Source organism: Neovison vison, chromosome X, assembly GCF_020171115.1.
Source record: "Neovison vison isolate M4711 chromosome X, ASM_NN_V1, whole genome shotgun sequence".
NCBI lineage: Eukaryota > Metazoa > Chordata > Mammalia > Carnivora > Mustelidae > Neogale > Neogale vison.
The window spans coordinates 124,049,186-124,068,253 of record NC_058105.1 but is presented as its reverse complement, the minus strand read 5'-3'; the positions used below and the strand labels follow the sequence as shown (position 1 = coordinate 124,068,253).

The 19,068-nt window shown below is 44.2% G+C and overlaps 1 protein-coding gene across 1 annotated transcript in view; it reads right to left on the bottom strand.

Moving 5' to 3' along the window:
• ARHGAP6 (Rho GTPase activating protein 6) overlaps positions 1–19,068 on the bottom strand; it is a 253,890-nt gene that overhangs the window by 50,417 nt on the left and 184,405 nt on the right. The window contains 1 exon segment of the mRNA XM_044234593.1: positions 5,055–5,126. Coding sequence (XP_044090528.1) covers positions 5,055–5,126 — 72 coding nt within the window.

The window sequence follows — 19,068 nt, the reverse complement described above, 5'->3', positions numbered from 1 at the left end:
AAGGCTGACAGCTATGGGGACTACACAAAAACTGTGTGTGACAACAGCAGAAAGGACAACAATAAATGGATTGAGTGACACTTGTCTGCTCACGTAGGCACACTCACTTCCGCGTTGTCACAGGAGATGGGGACTACTGACTCTTAGCCAGTTTTGCCATGTGAGGGAAACCAACTGCACTCACTTAGAGTTTCTAATATCCCTAGAAAAAAGAAGAAAACTGGTGTCCTTTGGTACCTGTCATTTTCAACGTCCCAAAGTCTGCCACTCTCCCTGCAAATGGGAACAACTGACACAAATTAAATAGATGGGACACACCAAGTCGTTCTTTCTGACTTTTCTTTCTCTTGATTCTCACTCAAGAGATGACCTGCTAACAGATTTTTATTTTTCCCTAATGGGCTTTCTTTCCTAGCTGAGTTTATTGTTTCTCTTGGGGTTAGAGTTTTGATGTGGTCACTTGGTTCTTGTTGCTTTCTCTCGAGAACCCTTACAAGCTTCAGAAAGGAGGCCTCCCTATGCCCTAAACTTGTGCTGCAGTGTCTAGACTCTGGAAAATTCTAGGCTGGATTCCTTGACTGTGACTGCTTCTCAAAATGTGGCTATTGTGAAATTGAGGAATCATTGCAAGTCTATTTAGCAAATAGACTTTAGCAAATAGACTCCTCATGTGTAAATAAAACATTGGGCATACATGCTTATCTGTGGGTTCAAAGCTCTTCTCTCGGGGGAAAAAAACCCCTGGAGACTGTGTGTTGATAGTGGCTAATACAGTTGATAATAGGTTTTTAAAACCAGATGGACATTTCCCAAGATTCAGTGTTCTGGGGCCAGGGACAGTGTGTATCGTGTTCTAATCTACAGTACGTGTTCACCAAGGAGATTGCTTCCCCTGCTGCACTCATTAGCAGCAACTGTGCATTCTCCCAGCCCGGGAACGGCGGGGTCAGGAGGTGGCAGCCATCCTCTGCTCCCTACTGCCATTTCTAGGTCTGCACCTTCCCACTGTGTGGTAGAAACCAGATATCACAAGGCTCCTTTGTCTCCTGCCCATCGCTCTCTTCTCTTGGCACTGACTGACTAGCGGTCAGACCCCCAGGCTACCATCACTCTTGGCAGCTTGGATGGCTACCTAAGTGGCCCATCTAATTCCCCATCTCCCATCACCTTGACCATCTCCTCTCCCCTTATTTTCCTCCTGCATGCCACCTTTTCCACTCACTCCCTTGGTCCCATCCTGGCCTTTGTCCTCTCCAGAAGGGATTCGCCTCAAGAATCAGGCTTCATGCCTCCACTCTTATCTTACCCCCCCACCCCAAGTTCATGTTCCACACTGCAGGGTGGCGAGCTCTTAAAACACACCACTAGGAGGGGCCCTCCTTGGTGCACTTTGATGGTGTCTCAGCGTTCTCAGCATACAGACCAAACACCGTGGGGGGCTCACACAGTCCAGCGTGTGGGGGCCCCTCCCTATTCTCTCTCCTGGGTTCGCACTCCCCAGGATTCTCTCGTCTCCAGTAACAGCACCCAAAGACAGCATTCGATACTTTCTCTTTGAGAATTTCTACAGAGTGATAACTGATACTTGATTTGTATCCTGCTATTTTTTTTGTATCCTGCTATTTAATGTGATGCAAAATAAAATTGCATCAACTCTTCCCATCCAGCGCTAAGTCATAGCTGGAGTGTAGTAACATACTCGGAACAATAAAACATGGCATGATACTATTTCCACCTAAAGGAATGTTCCAGACCTGAATTCTCCCTAGGTTTCATGTCAATAAATAGATGGCAGATATATTAGTCTGAAATGTCCTGTGAAGTGGGGGCCTATCTCCCAGACATAGGCCGCAGTAAAACCTATTGCCTCTGCGCTCCGACTAGGAACCACATGAACTGGAATGAAGTGGCTATTTTAAAATCACTTCCCCAAAAGTGGTTTCTTTTGGACCCATGAAAGAAATTTGCTGAAGTTCTGGAAGTTTAAAAAGTGCTTTTGGTTGCCAAGTAATTTAACTACGAGAAATTAAGGGCTTGGAACTCTTCTGGATGAAAATATGTTTTCCCACCCAGCATCCATCTTGAATTTGTTTCCATTCAGAATTCAAGAGTCATGCGGGCACTGGCTTAAGTGGCAGGGGGGACACGGGAATGTCACGTGATTTGCTGTGTCTGATGTCAAGGCAATTAAATAAAATACAGGACGTGATTCATTCTGATTGAATCAATTAATCCAGCAGCATATCAAACACTTAATGAATCACTCTTTATTGGGAGACCAATTGGATTCTAAAAAGCTGCTCCTACTTATTTTTAGATGACCTAACCCAGGAGGTCACTGAGAGCTTCCTGTTTTCCTTCTTTTACTTTTGGACTCCAGTGATTATCATTTTCCACATGTGCAGCTGTTAGGAACCCCAATGTTAATGTTCAAGTGCAAGAAAATCATGTGAACCATTACAGCTCGGCAAGACCAGCACGCTGACCCCTCCTGCCTTGCTTCCCAGGGCAGCCGTGGAATGGATGTGAGTGCACAGACAGGACTCTCTGTTCCAAAGAGATGCCCAGTGATTAAGTTTCACTTAAGCCCAGGACATCTTTTTAAACATCAGAACTACTTTAAAAGAGAGAGAGAAAAAAAAAGCAAACCTCTTTTGCTATGAAGCCCAATATATTTTTATAAAGATTTTATTTATTTATTTGACAGAGAGAGAGAGAGAGAGAGAGAGAGATCACAGGTAAGGCAGAGAGGCAGGCAGAGAGATGGAGGAAGCAGGCTCCCCGCTGAGCAGAGAGCCCGATGCGGGGCTCGATCCCAGGACCCTGAGATCATGACCTGAGCTGAAGGCAGAGGCTTAACCCACTGAGCCACCCAAGCACCCCGAAGCCTGATATTTTTCCCTAATTTAGTTGGTTGGGCGATGTGTCTTTTCTCTGGACCACCAGAACCTGCCTTCCTTTTCCCCAGCCAGCAACTTGTACAGCCTTCCAGAACACCGCCAAGTTTTCCCTGAGCTTATGTAATATGTAAATACAATAAGGTCTGTAAAATGTATAATGGCCCAGTACACATTGGTCAATCACTTCCCCTGGCCCGCCCTTCTCTGCTCATTCACATCCTTGCTTCCTGTTGTTTTGTAACCTAAGCGAGCACACACGCCTCTCTCTCTGCTGGGGGAACTCAATCATCTCGTTCTGCTTGGTCTAGCCTGAATGGGCAGTTCGGAAGAATCACCAAAAGTCTCCATTATGAGGATTCAGTCCTCAGATCAGTAACATCATCCTAGGGTAAACCAACTTCAAAGATATACATTACTAATGCCAGTCTTAGTGGCTCCTTTAATCCTCTCAATAAACACTAAGAATTTCTCTAATCTAGTGAGGTAAAGGTGATGGATGGCAGGAATAGGACGAGTAAGGGTCTCATGTAAAAAAGCTACCCTGATTACTAATTTTCATTTACAAAGAAGGGTAAGAACATACAGACCGATGAACTAGACTACAATCAATCACACAGCGATAGGTAGCTGGACAAGACCTAATGTCCTTTGCCTTGATCATTCCGGCAGTAGATTCGGCAGCGAGAGGCAGGGATCATTCACATTTTCAACTCCCTTTCTCTAGTCCGAGGCGTACACTTGAAATGTGTGGAGATATTCCGGTTGGGTGCGGTGCTACTGGCATCCAGTGGTAGGGGCCAGAGATGCCACTAACCAGCTCACACGGTGAACAGGACAGCCTCCATAACAAAGAATTATCCAGTCTGGGGGTGCCTGGGTGGCTCAGTCGGTCAAGCAGCCGACTCTTGATTTTGACTCAGGTCATGAACTTGGGGTCCTGGGATAGAGCCCTGTGTGGTGCTCTGTGGTTGGTGGAGAATCTGCTTGAGGATTTTCCCTCCCTCTCCTTCTACCCCTCTTCCCACTCATTCTCTCTCTGTCCCTCTCTCTCTCTCATGAATACATGATTTTTTTTTTAAAAGAATTATCCAGTCTAAAATGTCAATAGACCCAGATTGAGAAATCATGCTCTAAGGGAAGTAAAACATTGACTTCCCATTCTTTTAAATTCTTTATCTCCTTTTAGTCCGAAGAACCAAAGGTCATGACACTTTAGGCACAGTTCACGACATGGGTGCAGAGTCGGGGATCAATGGTGTGGACTAGGTCTTGTCCAGTACTGACCATAGTGCATTTATTTTTATACCTTCGGTTTGACTGCCTTTCATAATTTTTCAAGCAGAAATTCAATCATTATAGAAAAGAACTTCAAGGTGAGACATATGGCTCAGCTCACTCAACACTCCTTCATTATGTCACATAAAATGGAAATACATTCACACAACCACACCACTCAGCAGTCATTTCATATGGGACCATACAAACAAGCCACAGAGAGTTGTACTGCACTAATGGGGCCCAGGTGCCCATTATGCAGGCTCAATGAATATTAGTTTAAAATGACCATAAATACCTCTGAAAGAGTGGCTAATGTGTCAGTTCCCTAAATAGACATAGAGGGGGACACAAACCAGTATGGAGAGAGTCAACAATTCCCAAAACATATAGGGCAAAAAATAAGCATGCTGTAATCAGACAGAAAAATGCTGAGAATGGCCCATCTCCTGTAGCCCACGAAGATGAGACTGTTTCTTTCCAGTAGCCATGGTAGGCGAATCCAAACTTCTTCTCATTCAACTAGCCCTGCCTAACGATCTGGCCTTGCCAGACAGCTGGTTAGCGTTAGAGATGCTGTCCATGGCTACTCAACCCAGGGTCTTCTTACGCGCTGCTGATTGGCCAGCATCATAATTGGAACCATAAACTTGGCCCAAGTCACACTTTGCTCAAACCAGTTGAATTCATCAATTCAGTACAGGGCCACTCAAACACAAAAGAGTAGACCAAAACAGGCCTTAATGACATTCCATTGTAGAAATCCAGTTTGCATAATAGAGTCGAACCGCATAAATCTATGCAATTCAAAAACTCCACCAAATTCAACCATTATGCTCCATGGAAGATGCCTCGGCTCTAGTTCATTCTGTCCCTTACCTCTGTCTTTGTTTTTCTCCTTTCCTAGTGAATCCAGTTTCTTTCGCAAAGATTTCTTTCTCTTCTGTCCATCTGTAAGTATTAAAAGAAAGAAAAGTCATAAACAGAAGCATACATGTGGTATCTTATACCATCAATACCTACATTTGAGCAAAAGCATGACTTCTCACTTACTTCGCTCCTAATTGGACATTTTAGGCAGAATAATGGCTCTGAAAATACACAGAAATCCCTGACTTGATAGTGCACGCAACGAGAACCTTGATGTATGCTCTCAAATTTTGTTTCAATCATGAAAGCACAGGAAACTTACCTCCTTCAGAATTAATTGAGTGTTGACACTTAGATATGTCTGCTCTTGCTATTAAATGGGTCTCTTCCTATTTTTCATATTTATGCAAACTAATGTCATCTTGAATCAAATCTCCACGAGAGGAAAGTCGACAGGACATATGATTTTGACATTTATAAGCTGGTAGAGTGTAACTGGATAAGGAGATGTGTTTGGGAGTCTAGAGAAGTCAGATCTAACTATTGCTGTACCATTTACTAACTGTGTGACATGGGACAAGTCTCTGCGTCCTCATCTATAAAATGGGAATCTCATGAAGTTGTTGTGACACTTGATGAAACGTTGTACATCAAATGCCTCATGGGGACCCTGACTCATAGGCATGAATTCAGATTTACTTTCTCTGTAGATCTCTGTGGCTGTACTGTAGTTTTATTAACCATCCCCCCACTAAATGGACATTTGGGTCATTTCGAAGTTTTCACTACAATAAGTAAAGGATATACCCCTTCTAGCATCTTGCACTCGCGACAAACGTATGTAGCATGTCTGGCTAACTCTCCAAATAATAAAGATACCACTCATATCAGTAGGCAGCTGCAATCAAATTCCTGGGATGTCATCGGAAAACGTTGCCAGTCATCATGGCAAGAATGTGTTTCAAGATTACACAACCGTCAACCTAACGTGTGGGAGGCACACCTCGGGAATCCACACCAAGGTCAAGTAGGGGAAATGCAGCCCATGCTGCAAGGAAACTTGGGTTTAAAAGGAGGATTTAGAATTTTTTTTTTTACAGGATACACTCAAAAGTATAGTCCAGAAGGAGACTCAGCCCAATAAAATTTCAAAGCCAAACGCTGATATCAGAAAAAGACAGCATGCACATGCTTAACCAGAAATGAGCATTCCCTGGATCCTCGTGGGACTACAGATGTTCCCAATTCTTCTCTCCAGACTTTTGGAGGCAAAAGATATCACAGTATAATCAACAGACACAGACAATTCCTCTTCTTTCAAAAAGCAAAGAAATATTGCAAGAATGCCTCTCCTCCCACAAAATGGACATAGTTCGTAAGAGCCTGCACCCTTACAGCCGTGAGGTTTGTACAGGGGGGCAAGAGTAAGTCACTTGTAACGCGGTGAAGAGACAGCCACCTCTCACTATGGGTATGTTCTTATCTCCAGTGTCTAGATGATGATTATTTAAATGGCCTACCCATAACTTATTATAAAATATATGACAATAAGTATACTAACAACACAAGACTCAAATCCCATTCTCCAAACAGGATAGGACTTTTACTTTCTTAACACTGTTCATCATTTCACATCTCCATGTGTCTCTGACTGTAACAAGGGTATATTTCTTTAATAACATTCCATCATTCCTTCATTTTAATCGTTGACTAAAGAATAATAACTAAATAGAAGAATAACTAAACTATACAGTAAAGCTAAAGAGACTTCGTTTTCATAACCAGTGGGCAGATCCTAATATTCAAGCAAGTTGTGAAAAAACCAGCACACAGATAGATACGATAGGGGACATTTTCTTTAAAGATAGTTTTTTAAAAACTTCTTTTTAATTGGAAGCTGTAGCATATATAAAGATGTGAATAACTACAAATGTGCAGTTTAAATAAATAATAGGAGGCCAAATCCCACACCACAACAGCCAAGTTCAGAGGTCGACCACCGCTCATGCCCAAGCCCCCGTGTGTCTCCCGCCTTTTCCCCCCGGGTGATCACTGGTCTGGTATTTGCAATAATCAAGCATTTGTTTTTCTTCGTAGTTTTACCATCTACAGATGCATTTATAAAGAATACAGTTTGTTTTCCAACTTTTGGGATCCCCTCGATGGAGTCACAGTGTAGGTATTCTCTCCTGCCTCTTTTATACCATTCATCAACACTTTGGAAATTCATCCCGTGGAGGCAGGTGGCTGCGGATCACTCATTCAGGTGGCTGTATACTGCTTTCTGGTACGAATATACCACGGTTCACTGGAAATTTGAGTTGTTTTTAGCTTGAGACTCTCAGGACCAATGTCTTTGAGAAATGTGGTGCATGTCTTGCTATGTCCATGTCCAAGACCCTCTCTCAGACAGTGGTTCTTGGAATGTGGCTCTGGGACCACTGGCATCGGTAGTGCCTGGAAACTCTGTAGAGCTGCAAATTCTATGGTCCAATCCCAAAGCTACTGACTCAGGAACTCTGGGGCGGGGCCCCACAATGTGTGCTTTCCCCAGCCCACCAGGGGCTAGTTCCCACTGAAATCTAAGAACCACTGTTCTGGGGAGAGATATGTACAAGCTGCGTTGTCAGGCTAGCACGTATGCAATCTCGGCCTCTACTAGGTAACATCAAACATTTTCCAGGTAGGTTCACTCATTTGTATTCCCACCAGCATGAGAGTTCACATAGTCCCACAAGGATAATGTGTACTTCAAATTCCAAGATTCCAAACAATATCTTGAAGCCTCCTTATAGGGGGAAAAAAATGTGATCTTTGTGAATAGTGGCCTACAATTTAAAAAATGCTTAGCTCTTTACAACAGATACAAACATTCTCTTTTTCACTTCATGAGACAGTCCTCACACTCACCCCAGGTCAGCATGGATAAGTGACCCTGGGCCACAGCACACCTGGCAAGTCTTGGAGTTTGTACTCCATCCTAGCCTCAAAGGAAGGTTCTAGCTTGTTTCCAATCTCCAGAAAATTCCTGCTGAAGTTTGAAAGAATGCCTTTTGGCACCACCTCCCTTACTTTTCCCAACCACAGCTGCCTTGCTGTTGACTTGGACCAGAAACCTAGACTCTCAGAGAAGGCAAACTGAAGGAGTTCACAGGCAGCGAGGGGAGCTCAGGGAAAAGGGAAAGGAAAATGCTATAAAAGAGACACTTGGTGGCCGAACGGGAAGTGGCCCTTTAGAGATGGCACCTAACCACTCGACTTGCGTCTAGCGACGCTGGGGGCTGGTAACTCTTTGCTGGGAGGAACTGTCCTGTGCACAGTAGGATACCTAGCAGCATCCCTGGGCTCAATTTCCGGGATGCCAGGGAGCCTACCCAGTCCCTGTGGTGAAAACCAGTAATGTATGTCTCTGGATGTGGCCAAATGTCCCGCGGGGACAAAATCACTCTGGTTGAGAAGCCCTGGTCTGTGCATAACTCTACCTAGAGGACAGCTATAGGCTCCAGCCATGTGACACCCAACTCCAGAAGAGTCACATTTTCCCAGTTATCACAATGCTCGACCCATACCCAATCTCCATTTCTGTTTGAGGCAGAACAATAAAAAATGTTTATAAATTGTTGAGCTTTTACGTATCCGGTTGAATAACAATTTCTTTCAATTTGGAAAGAAAGGCAAGTCTGCCTATGGCTATCTTTCTAGCAGATTCCTGTCTACAGGTGGGGAATAGAGCAGGTTCTTTGAATAAACAGCCTTCCATTTCTCTGTACGAGGCATCTCACCCTTGTTTAGGTCAGGTGCGGAACCGCATTTGATGATGACCGGTTGTCTGAATGGATGCATAAGCGTGTCTTTGGCAGGTGGGGAAGACTCAGAGGACACTAGTTCTTTTTTCTTTTTTTTTCTTTCTTTCTTTTGAGGACTAAACATGGTGGATGGAGAGACTTCCTGGCCAGCCCTCCACTGGCCAGAGCAAGGATCCAGGAGGAGATTACAGGAAGGCTGTTTTCTCAGCAAATGGAGCTGTTCAGCAATGGAATGAGCTGCTTCACTCCACCCACCCCCCCAAAAAAAAGAAAAGAAAAAGAAAGCACTGCTCACAGTGGCTTCTGTCTCTGTTGCTCTTTCTGTCTCGAATCCCTCACTCTGGGGGAAGCCACGTCATGAGCAGTGCTATGAAAAGGGCTACACGGTGGGGACCTGGGGTCTCTCGCCAGCAGCCCTGCGAGTGGGCCGGGCCACCGATTCTCCTGCCCCAGTCAACCCTTCAGAGGTTTGACGGCAAACCTCACAGACCAGAACCTAAACCAGAGCAGCCGGGCTGTGACAGTCCCGGAAACTGTGTGAGATCAGAAATGTTTACTATTTTCAAAAAAGAGAGAAAAGAAAAGAAAAACAAAAAAGATGCCCGGCCAAGTGCATGGCGTATCATAGATAGGATGTTGGGTCAGAGAAAGGATATTTCGTGGGGAAACTGGTAAAATCAGATCAAAGTCTGAAGTTTGGCTGATAGCAACGTATCGATGTTGGGTCCTTTGTGGTGATAAGTGTACCAAGGTTACATAGGGCACAAGGTCATTAAAGAAGACTGGCCGAGGGGTAGAAGGGAACTCTGTAACTGTCTTTATAACTTTTCTATAAATCTAAAATTATTCTAGAATAAAGCAGTCGTGTTGGTGTTTTAAAAAAACCCAAGAAATTAAAAATAAAGCTTCCCTACGACCCTGCAATTGCACTCCTGGGTATTTACCCCAAAGATACAGATGTCGTGAAAAGAAGGGCCATCTGTACCCCAATGTTTATAGCAGCAATGGCCACAGTCGCCAAACTATGGAAAGAACCAAGATGCCCTTCAACGGATGAATGGATAAGGAAGATGTGGTCCATATACACTATGGAGTATTATGCCTCCATCAGAAAGGACGAATATCCAACTTTTGTAGCAACATGGACGGGACTGGAAGAGATTATGCTGAGTGAAATAAGTCAAGCAGAGAGAGTCAATTATCATATGGTTTCACTCATTTGTGGAGCATAACCAATAGCATGGAGGACAAGGGGCGTTAGAGAGTAGTAGGGAATTTGGGTAAATTGGAAGGGGAGGTGAACCATGAGAGACTATGGACTCTGAAAAACAGTCTGAGGGGTTTGAAGTGGCGGGGGGGTGGGAGGTTGGGGTACCAGGTGGTGGGTATTATAGAGGGCACAGCTTGCATGGAGCACTGGGTGTGGTGAAAAAATAATGAATACTGTTTTTCTGAAAATAAATAAATTGGGAAAAAAAAATTAAAATAAAATTATACGCATAAAAAAAAAAAACAACCCTTTCGCCCCGGTACTGCACGAATTCAAGCAGAGGCTGAGGCCTCATCTGTCACGCACACGAGAAGGTGGAGGCTCTCATGGCTCACGGGGGTCCTCGGAAACACACAGGCCGTGGAGCTCAACTTCATGGCGAGAAGGTGACTCCCAAGTCAGAGTTTCTGACCTGGCTGGAACTCCTGCAATAATCTTCCCAGTCACATCTCTCTGATCTGGAAGAAACCAGGGGTCTGGGCCAATGTAAAGCACCTGTTATGCCTGCCATTCTGGTGTAGCACGTTTCCTGGAAAGGGAGTGGACAGATGAGAGGTTCGACCACATGTGTTGTTATGGTGCTGGTGATTTTTTTTTTTTTTTAAGATTTTATTTATTTATTTATTTGTCAGAGAGAGAGAGAGAGCGAGCGAGCACAGGCAGACAGAGTAGCAGACAGAGGGAGAAGCAGGCTCCCTGCCAAGCAAGGAGCCCAATGTGGGACTCGATCCCAGGATGCCGGGATCATGACCTGAGCTGAAGGCAGTGGCCCAACCAACTGAGCCAACCAGGCATCCCTGGTGATGTTTTCCTAGGCAGCGGATTAGAGTGTCCCATGATCCTTCCTATTTCTTAGGTTCCCTAAATCCCTTTTCTGCCTAAGTTATCCAGACTTGTTGCTTGATTGTTTGCCTCCAAGAACACGGATATGTATATAAATCTGTTTCCTTTTCAAGTTCCCATGACTGTTCTGATGAACCGAAATACAGTGTTTAAATTACATGAAGGAATGTGGATAAGGCAAGCTATACAATGGATGTGGATGTCTTATCAAAATGTTTACTAAAACTGTATTTTATCCCTCACTAAAACTCAAACTCATCCTTTGGTCTCATCCACCTCCCCTTTTGAGGGCTCTCAGGCCACAGACTTCTAAATCGAAAGCAAGAAAAAGACTAAATCAGATACTTTCTTTCCAGTTTGGGACAGGAAGGTTTGTCAAAGAAGTTATGTTATTATTAGTGGTCCTGGCACCTGAGGGCCATTCCTTGCACCCATACTCCACATCTAGTGTTTTCCAGTGATTCATCTCAGTGGTATAAGTTCATCTGGTGTGTTTAAGTCAATATTGAAAACCTGGCAGGACTGATGACAAAACGCCAGGCAAAGACCCATCCCAGGAAAAGGCGGCTGGGTAGGTTGGGGACAGTTGTTATTGCCATCGCCATCCTCAGTGGAATGGACTTGAAATTGTCCCTACTGCTTTGAGTTGCCTTTTCAAAGTCCATCTGGAGAAACAGAAGGGAGGGCAGTCCTGATAAAAAGGGGGAGGTAGCTAGCAGAAAAACGGACACCTCTACTTCTTGGGAGGAAATGCGGCAGCAAGCCCAGGATAGGGGACCTGATGTGGCCAGTGCGATGTTCCAGTCTGAAAGCTGAACTGGGATTCACTGTAGAGGTTCAGGAGAGGACCTGAAACAGCGTTCTGGCCTCGGTGTGCAAACAAATATTCTCTGTCCCCGGATACTGTGCCACAGAATGTGACGGATCTCCTTGGCATGGGAATATGATTTATACTATACAAGTTATCTGTTGAAACAGCATTGTCCCCCCAGAAAGCGGGCTCGTCCCCCATACATTGATCCATCCCTGCTCCATACATCCCTCCTTCCAACACCGATACAGCCCATGCTGTAGGGGAGACAGAGCTTGGGGCTATGAACCCAGGTGAATGGACACAGAGTTTAGTGCCAAAGACAGATACATGGAAAACTCACTAAAGTGAAATGAAGAAACATTTCAGTGGAGGCATCTAGCAAGTGGGAGGTCAGAAGTGAGAAGGCTGTCTCCAACTCTGCTTGAGAAGGCTAACGTTCACGTTCAGTCTTAAAGGACGAGGTGAGGCCTCTCAGGGGCCTTTGAATTTTGGTGGGGGTTCCCTCCACTAAATCACATGGTGACTATTTCATCTAGGAGGTCCTTTATTATCCTAAGCCTCTTATTCCTGGTAATCCAACCCTTTATCAAACAAGCACTCTATTGGGGAAAAAAGATGAGATTATTAACCCCCATAGTTTCTTTAGTGGGATCTGGGGCTCAAGAGAGTGACAAGTTAGAATTCTGGAAGAAAACAGTCTACATGGAAATCATGGCAAACAATGTATTCAAGCCCAAATGTGTCCCACTGTTGGGTCAAGTTTGGACCTGACTATATATTTTTTCATGTTTTAAGAAATCTTCCATGCTATAGACTGTTGGTTATTTAATCAAGTTCAAAGGTCAAAGTTTCCATTTTTATATCACCTTCTCCCTAGCAGTTCTTCCATTAACCTTGATTGTAATAGGAGGCAAGTAGAAACACGGTGATTGAGTAATTTTTCTTGGTGTGAACCCCAATGAATTAAGCATTGTTTCTTTAGCCTGCCAGCACCCTGTGGGTTAGATTTTGCAAAATCTGTTTCCAAAGTGTCTATGTTTCTCAGGGAAGAAAATATTTATGGCATTCTTAAGCAATACAGATGCCTCTCCTTAGAGCGGAGGCTCCACAAAGTACTTGTGAAATGTACTAATCCTCGCAGTTTACATGTTGAAGTGGTGGTGAAATGAGCAAAGCTGCGGTCAGAAAACAAGAACATTCTGTGAGTCTCTCTCACTGTTGTAAAGGGAGTCAGCTCTTGGAGGTCACCATGCTTCCCGTTAAATTAAATGCTAAGAAGCCTTCTCCGCTTTGTGTAAATTATTTTGGCAAAGTACTCTGTTCTGAAATTTTTCCTTAAGAGGAAAAAAAAACACCTTGTAGATTTTTGAGCCTCAAAGCAGGTGTTTTTCTGTTACAGAAAATCACTGAGATATTTGATGTGTTGCTCACGTCTTGTTATTCTATCAAAACGCAAGGTAGGGAAGCTTATCACATGGCTGGGAGGGTTTGAAAAGCTCAACGATGGTTTCTCCTTAACCAGGCATTCTTGATAATCACTGCTTGCTGTAATAACCAGTCATGATCAAATTATGCCCTAGAAGGATCTTTTACTTGCTGTCATTTTTCCATATTTAAATGCTGTGAGTAAAGAAAATAAAAAGCTATAAGCCCATGTTCCAAAGGAGCAGCCCTGCTATTCTTTTGTCTTTCCAGGCATCCTAACTTGCATTTCTTACAGCATATTCCTTAAATCAAAAACAATGCTTTTAACTTAGCCTAGGTAGGCATTATACTTGCAGAGACAGAAGTTTCCAAATATCAGAGCAAGAGAAATGGCTTTTGGCAGGTCTTTTCCTTAAGCCATGTTTCTTTCCTGGAGCATAAGGGAAAGAAAGCAGGTAGGAAAACAAAAAGACAAAGATCACTTATCCCAAAGAAATGCCCTGGATTGTTAAGGAAATTAAACTCCAAATTAAAGAAGTTTCATCATTACTTGTTTTAAAGCCAAAGCTTGTAGTTCAAGTTGAAAAGGTAGACAGACAAGGGTCTACACACGGTCTGATTTTTGATCAGCGTAAGGGGCCAATACTACAGACTTTCTTTTGACAGCTGTTGTTTTACAGTGAACAAGTAAGAAGAGAATCAAATATCTTTAAGTCATAAACTTTAAGCCTTGGGAATGCTTCCAAATTTCTGCCAGTTGCTCCCATGAAAACAGCTCTCACAAAGGCAGTTACCAGACCAATGACGTAATTACAGGAAAAGTATTAGGGTCTTCATCCTTTCTTTTCCCATCCTTGCTTTTGATTATTCTTTGAGACATGGGAAATAATTCTTCACAACACGGAAAACACTGTATAAATAAATGTGCTCTGATTGAATTCTAAATCCATTGCCTTCAATTTCTCACATATTTCCTGAGCCACAGATCTATGCCAAGGCCCATGCTAGACACCAAAGCAAAGAAATGACACCGAAGAATGGTTTCCTCCCTATTGCTTCTTTGCAGTGACGGATGACGTTGCCATTATGTATACCGATAGTTTCTAATCTAAAACCACCTTCACCCTACTATGTTCCCCACCAATTTTTTTCTTTCCCTAATTTGCTAGGTGCTCACCCTCCCAGTGGTCACATACGCAGCCTGGGGTGAGTACTCAGTCCAGGCTCAGGAAAGGAATCTGAGGTCAAACCAATTCCAGTGATTTCTTTCTGCTTGCTATTGTGGATTTGGGCACTGGCAGACGTTGACATTCTGGGGATGGAGAAGGGAGGGAAGTCTACTGGGAAGCGGCAGGGAAACACTCCTCTATTATTCAAAAGATACCTGATGAAGAGTCCCTGCTTCTCTGCTTCTTTGTGCTGCTATAGAGGCTGGGATATCGGGGGCCGCTGCAGTCATTTTGTGACGAGGGAAGCCAGCCAAAGACCAGAGTGACCCACGGATGATGGCCAAGAAGAAATTCCCAAGTCCTAAAACTAGTCTATCTACGGGCTCCTTGTAAAGCAATATAATCAATCTCTTTATTATTTAAGCCACTTTGGGTTGGGTTTCTGTAATTTGCAGCCAAAGCATCTTAACAGTGGATAATCTGAAACTCTGCTGTGGGATGTGTTTTTCTACTTAGATGAGCACCAGCCTTGACAGGTATTGCCAGGCAGCCCTACAAAAGACAGCCCTGGAAAGTCAGAATGTTTGTACATTGGGTGGGATCTATGATAAGGAGGGTAATTGAATTATAAGTGAATTATAAGTGAATATAATAGAATTATATTGTATAATATAATATGAATATAATATGGCTTATATTATATTTGAGTGTTTATAATAGAAATAAAATATACATATAATATATAACACTTAAGGGCACCTGGGCGGCTCAGTCAGTTAAGCATCTGTCTTTGGCTCGGGTCAGGATCTCAGGGTCCTGGGTTTGAGGCCTGCATCGGGCTCCCTTCTCAGCAGGCAGCCTGTTTCTCCCTCTCCTTCTGCCCCTCTCCCCTGCTCATGCTCTCCCTCGCTCTCTCTTTCTCTCAAATAAATAAATAAATATATAAAATCTTTTTTAAAAAGGCATAAACACAACAAACACTGAAAACATCGAGAGTTGCAAAGGTCTGATCATTAAAAAAACACTTGCAAAATAAAGATAGTGAAGACATTGAAATGAAGAGAATGGTATGCTTGATCAACTACATAGATAATAACTATAAATTACTATATCAAATTAATATTACTCTCTTAACTCAGAGGTCAACAAGCCATTTCTGTAAAGGTCTAAATTGTAAATATTTTCAGCTTTGTGGGCCATACGGTCTCTGCCAAAACTATTCCACTCTTCTGCAGTAGCACTGAAACAACCTTCGACAATACAGCAACAAATGGGGGTGGCTGTGTTTTAATAAAACTTTATTTATAAAAATAGACAGTGGACTAGATTTGGCCTTTGGGCTGCAGTCTGTTCACTCCTATTTTAAGTGAAGACCCCTGAAACTACTTTTTCAGAGCTTTCCCTGTGTAACAATTTTATAAACACCCACTAATTCAATTTGGAAATCATCCTGAGGACTTCATTTCAAATGATCTGGAAAGCATGATTGGTTTAAAAGCACTTAATATTTAATTTCAGTTAATATTTACCTGCCTTTGTTTCCCCCAGGGGAAACAAAGAAAAAGAGCAAAAAATGGGAGCTCCTATTCATATTTCAGGGATGAGACATTCTTTGTAATTATCAGGTTTACTTTTGGGTCATGATCCCAACAGAGAGAATAGTGTAGTCTTCAAACCCTTGAAAGATGCCAGAGTATTTCAGAAACTGCAGTGACAAAAGTTTTGTTCAAGATGCCAAAGCCTTGTGTAACGATAGTTGCTGCTCCAACAAAGATATATATAAAAGATATATAAAACGTGGTCACGTGTACCAGTAGGGACAAGACCTTGGATAGAAAACTATGGTCTGAGAACATAAAGGAAATCACTTATGACTACAAAGGCACAGAGCCTATGGCTTGAAGAACCACTTGCTATCATGCGGGCTGGTCACTCAGCAGCAGAACAGAATCATACAGCAGCCTACAGGGGAGAACTTGACATGGTCTATGCCCGGGGGTGCGGAGGAGAGCATCCAAGAAGAAAATTACAGAGGAGCCTGCAGAGAAACCGCTCTGTCATTCCCAGCTTTTGCTGGACTAGGTAGACGAGACAGCTCGTATCTCTAAGTGTCACCGGTGGTATCGTGGATTAATGCCATCCACTGTTCTTTCTTTCCATATAACGGATGGATCTGTATTTTCTCTATTGACTGACTAGGAAGTCCTAGAGGACATGGTACTGTAGCCTTCGTTCAAGGCTTCTACCTCTTGAGAAGCTAAAGCCCCACATATCTACCTCCTCCGGGCTGTATGCCTAGCTTGGCATTGAGAGACAGAGAGAGAGAGAGAAAGAGAGAGAGAGCGAGCGAGCACTGAAGCAGCACAAGGAAGCCTCCTGGCTGGCTGGCTGGCCACAGCTGGGCTCTGGACCGAGAAGGGACTAGGCACCTAGGCCAAGGTCAACCTTGGTTCCTTTCTGTGGCCCTACAGAAACAATGCCCCATCCACCTTCCTAGGGCCCTAGGAGCCAAAGCGAAGAACAACTACAAGTTTTCCACATTGACATTTTTGTTCTTTCCTTCCTGACTGCCCTTTCCTTTATTCCATCTTCCTTCCAAGACTGCATTATTCAAACTGTGGGTCACAAACCCTTAGTGAATCTCAAGGAAAATTAAGTGGGTCACATAAGTGTGTTTTAGGAAAGGATAAAGAATCATATAGAAGAGGATAAGACAGAACAGTAGAGACAACATCAAAGTGTATCTCTGATAAACACGAGCACCCTTTGGTTCATGTGTTTCCTGGACTGAAGAGTAAAATGTATCCGTCACTGGTCGACGGACAAAGAGTTTGGAACCCAGTGTTCTGAGACAAGTGTGCACGAATCTGTGGCGCTTTCCTTTCCCACAAGAGGCTGCAAGCAAAATGGATTTTTCTTTTCTATGCAGCGGTGCGGTAAAGGGCTTAGATCACGACATTAGTTGGCAACAGGAGGCCCAGGAGTTTTGTTTCATCTTGTTTGTTTGTTTTTTCCCCAAGAAAGGAGTAGATTCTGTGGTTGAAGACCACTCTCATGTTTCCAGGTGTGGTGGGCAGAATAAGGGAGAAGCCCCGAATTTAGGGAAGCAGGTGGGGGACCTCTGGCTGTAGCTTAGATGAGATATAAAGACGAGCTGAGGGCAGATGCCAGACGAAGCGACCTGGTGCTGACAACAGTGATGGCGGAGATGGGGACAGGGAGCTTTCCCTGAGAGTGCGCGTAGTTTCGGGAGATGTGTGAAGCGTCACATGGTTCTTACTCCTTTTGAACCTCACATCAATCCTATGAGACCATCAACCAAAGTCGGAAACCGGGCATGGGGTGAAGCAGCAGGGAAACACTTGTGTCTCCGAATCATTCCTGGGGCTCCTGGGGAAAAGGAGAGAAAGGCGTGGGTGATGCCCTTTGGGGAGTTAGGGAAGGGGAGAGGAAGGAGCTCCATTTGAAAGGAGAGGTGCCTGTGTGCGTCCTTCAGTTCTCGAGGATGTGCGGAGGGGCGGTGGAATCGGGCAGAGAAGTGGGTAGTTTACCTGGTGTTCCAGATTCAAAGAGAACTAAGACAGAGGCTGACCCTGGGGGAATCACAGTCCTCTGGGAGGCCTCAGCAAAGGTGAGTGTGGACACATGAAAGACGCACGGAGCTCGGCAGCTCACGCCACGGAGATCCGCGTTGAGTGCCTCGAAGCCCAGTGGTGCCATTATCCTCTGATCGCCCTGTTGGGCGGCATTGACTTCCTTTCCACGTTTCCACCTCTAGGGGAGTTTGTGGATTTTACCCCAGTTCTCAATTTCATTTTTACTTACACACAGAAGGCTTTGACAAACAGTTCCAGCACATCGCCTCTCCCCCTGGACTCTGCCAGCAAGAACGACGTGGGAAGAGGGTAGTCAGATCTCCCGTCCAGGGCTGGCACGTGAACACCCAAGCTCCGTTTCCTTGTCCATCAGGTTGCTCTTATTTTTTCAAATCAACACTTAAATCACAAACCACACTGAAATCCCAAAGACACCTTGAGTGTTACCCCACCAAAAATACCATTTTCTTGATTTTCACCGAGTTGTTTACTTGGGTTTTATCCCGGTGACAATGGTGAGGGACCCGTGTTACAAGGAAGCGGTATGAGAGCAATTTTGAGGCATCAGGGTACTCTCAAAATGCATAAACTGAGCCTTTCTCGAATGTGCTATCAGAAATTAGCTGAATGACGTGAGGGGGGGTGGGGAGAGCACTACAGACAACATGCGTTAAGCATTTCTGTCTTGTGGAACAACTACTTGGCTTCAAATACTTCGTTTTTCACAGAACGAGGGGATGCCACAGCGCCCGGAGAAACATGCTTTTCCGACTGTGGCAGAAATCAGTCATTTCCTTTCATCTTACCGTCGACAGCAAAATTTTCCTGCTAGGGCCCGGAGAGTAAACACTTGAGCCCGTGAGACATAGGGGCTGTCACGGCTTAAGTCTGCCTTTGCTGCCTGAAAGCCCCAGAGACAAGACGTACGTGGAGCAGCACAGCGGTGTTCCCGGGAGACTTCAGTTACAGAAAACAGTTGGGGAGCTGGGTAGGACCAGCAGGCCAGTGGCTAACCCCCGCCTTAGACCATTTGTATTAAAAAGCTACCAGATGCATGTCAACTGAGCCTAACCCGCTATCTGATAGGTAAGTAGTACTCT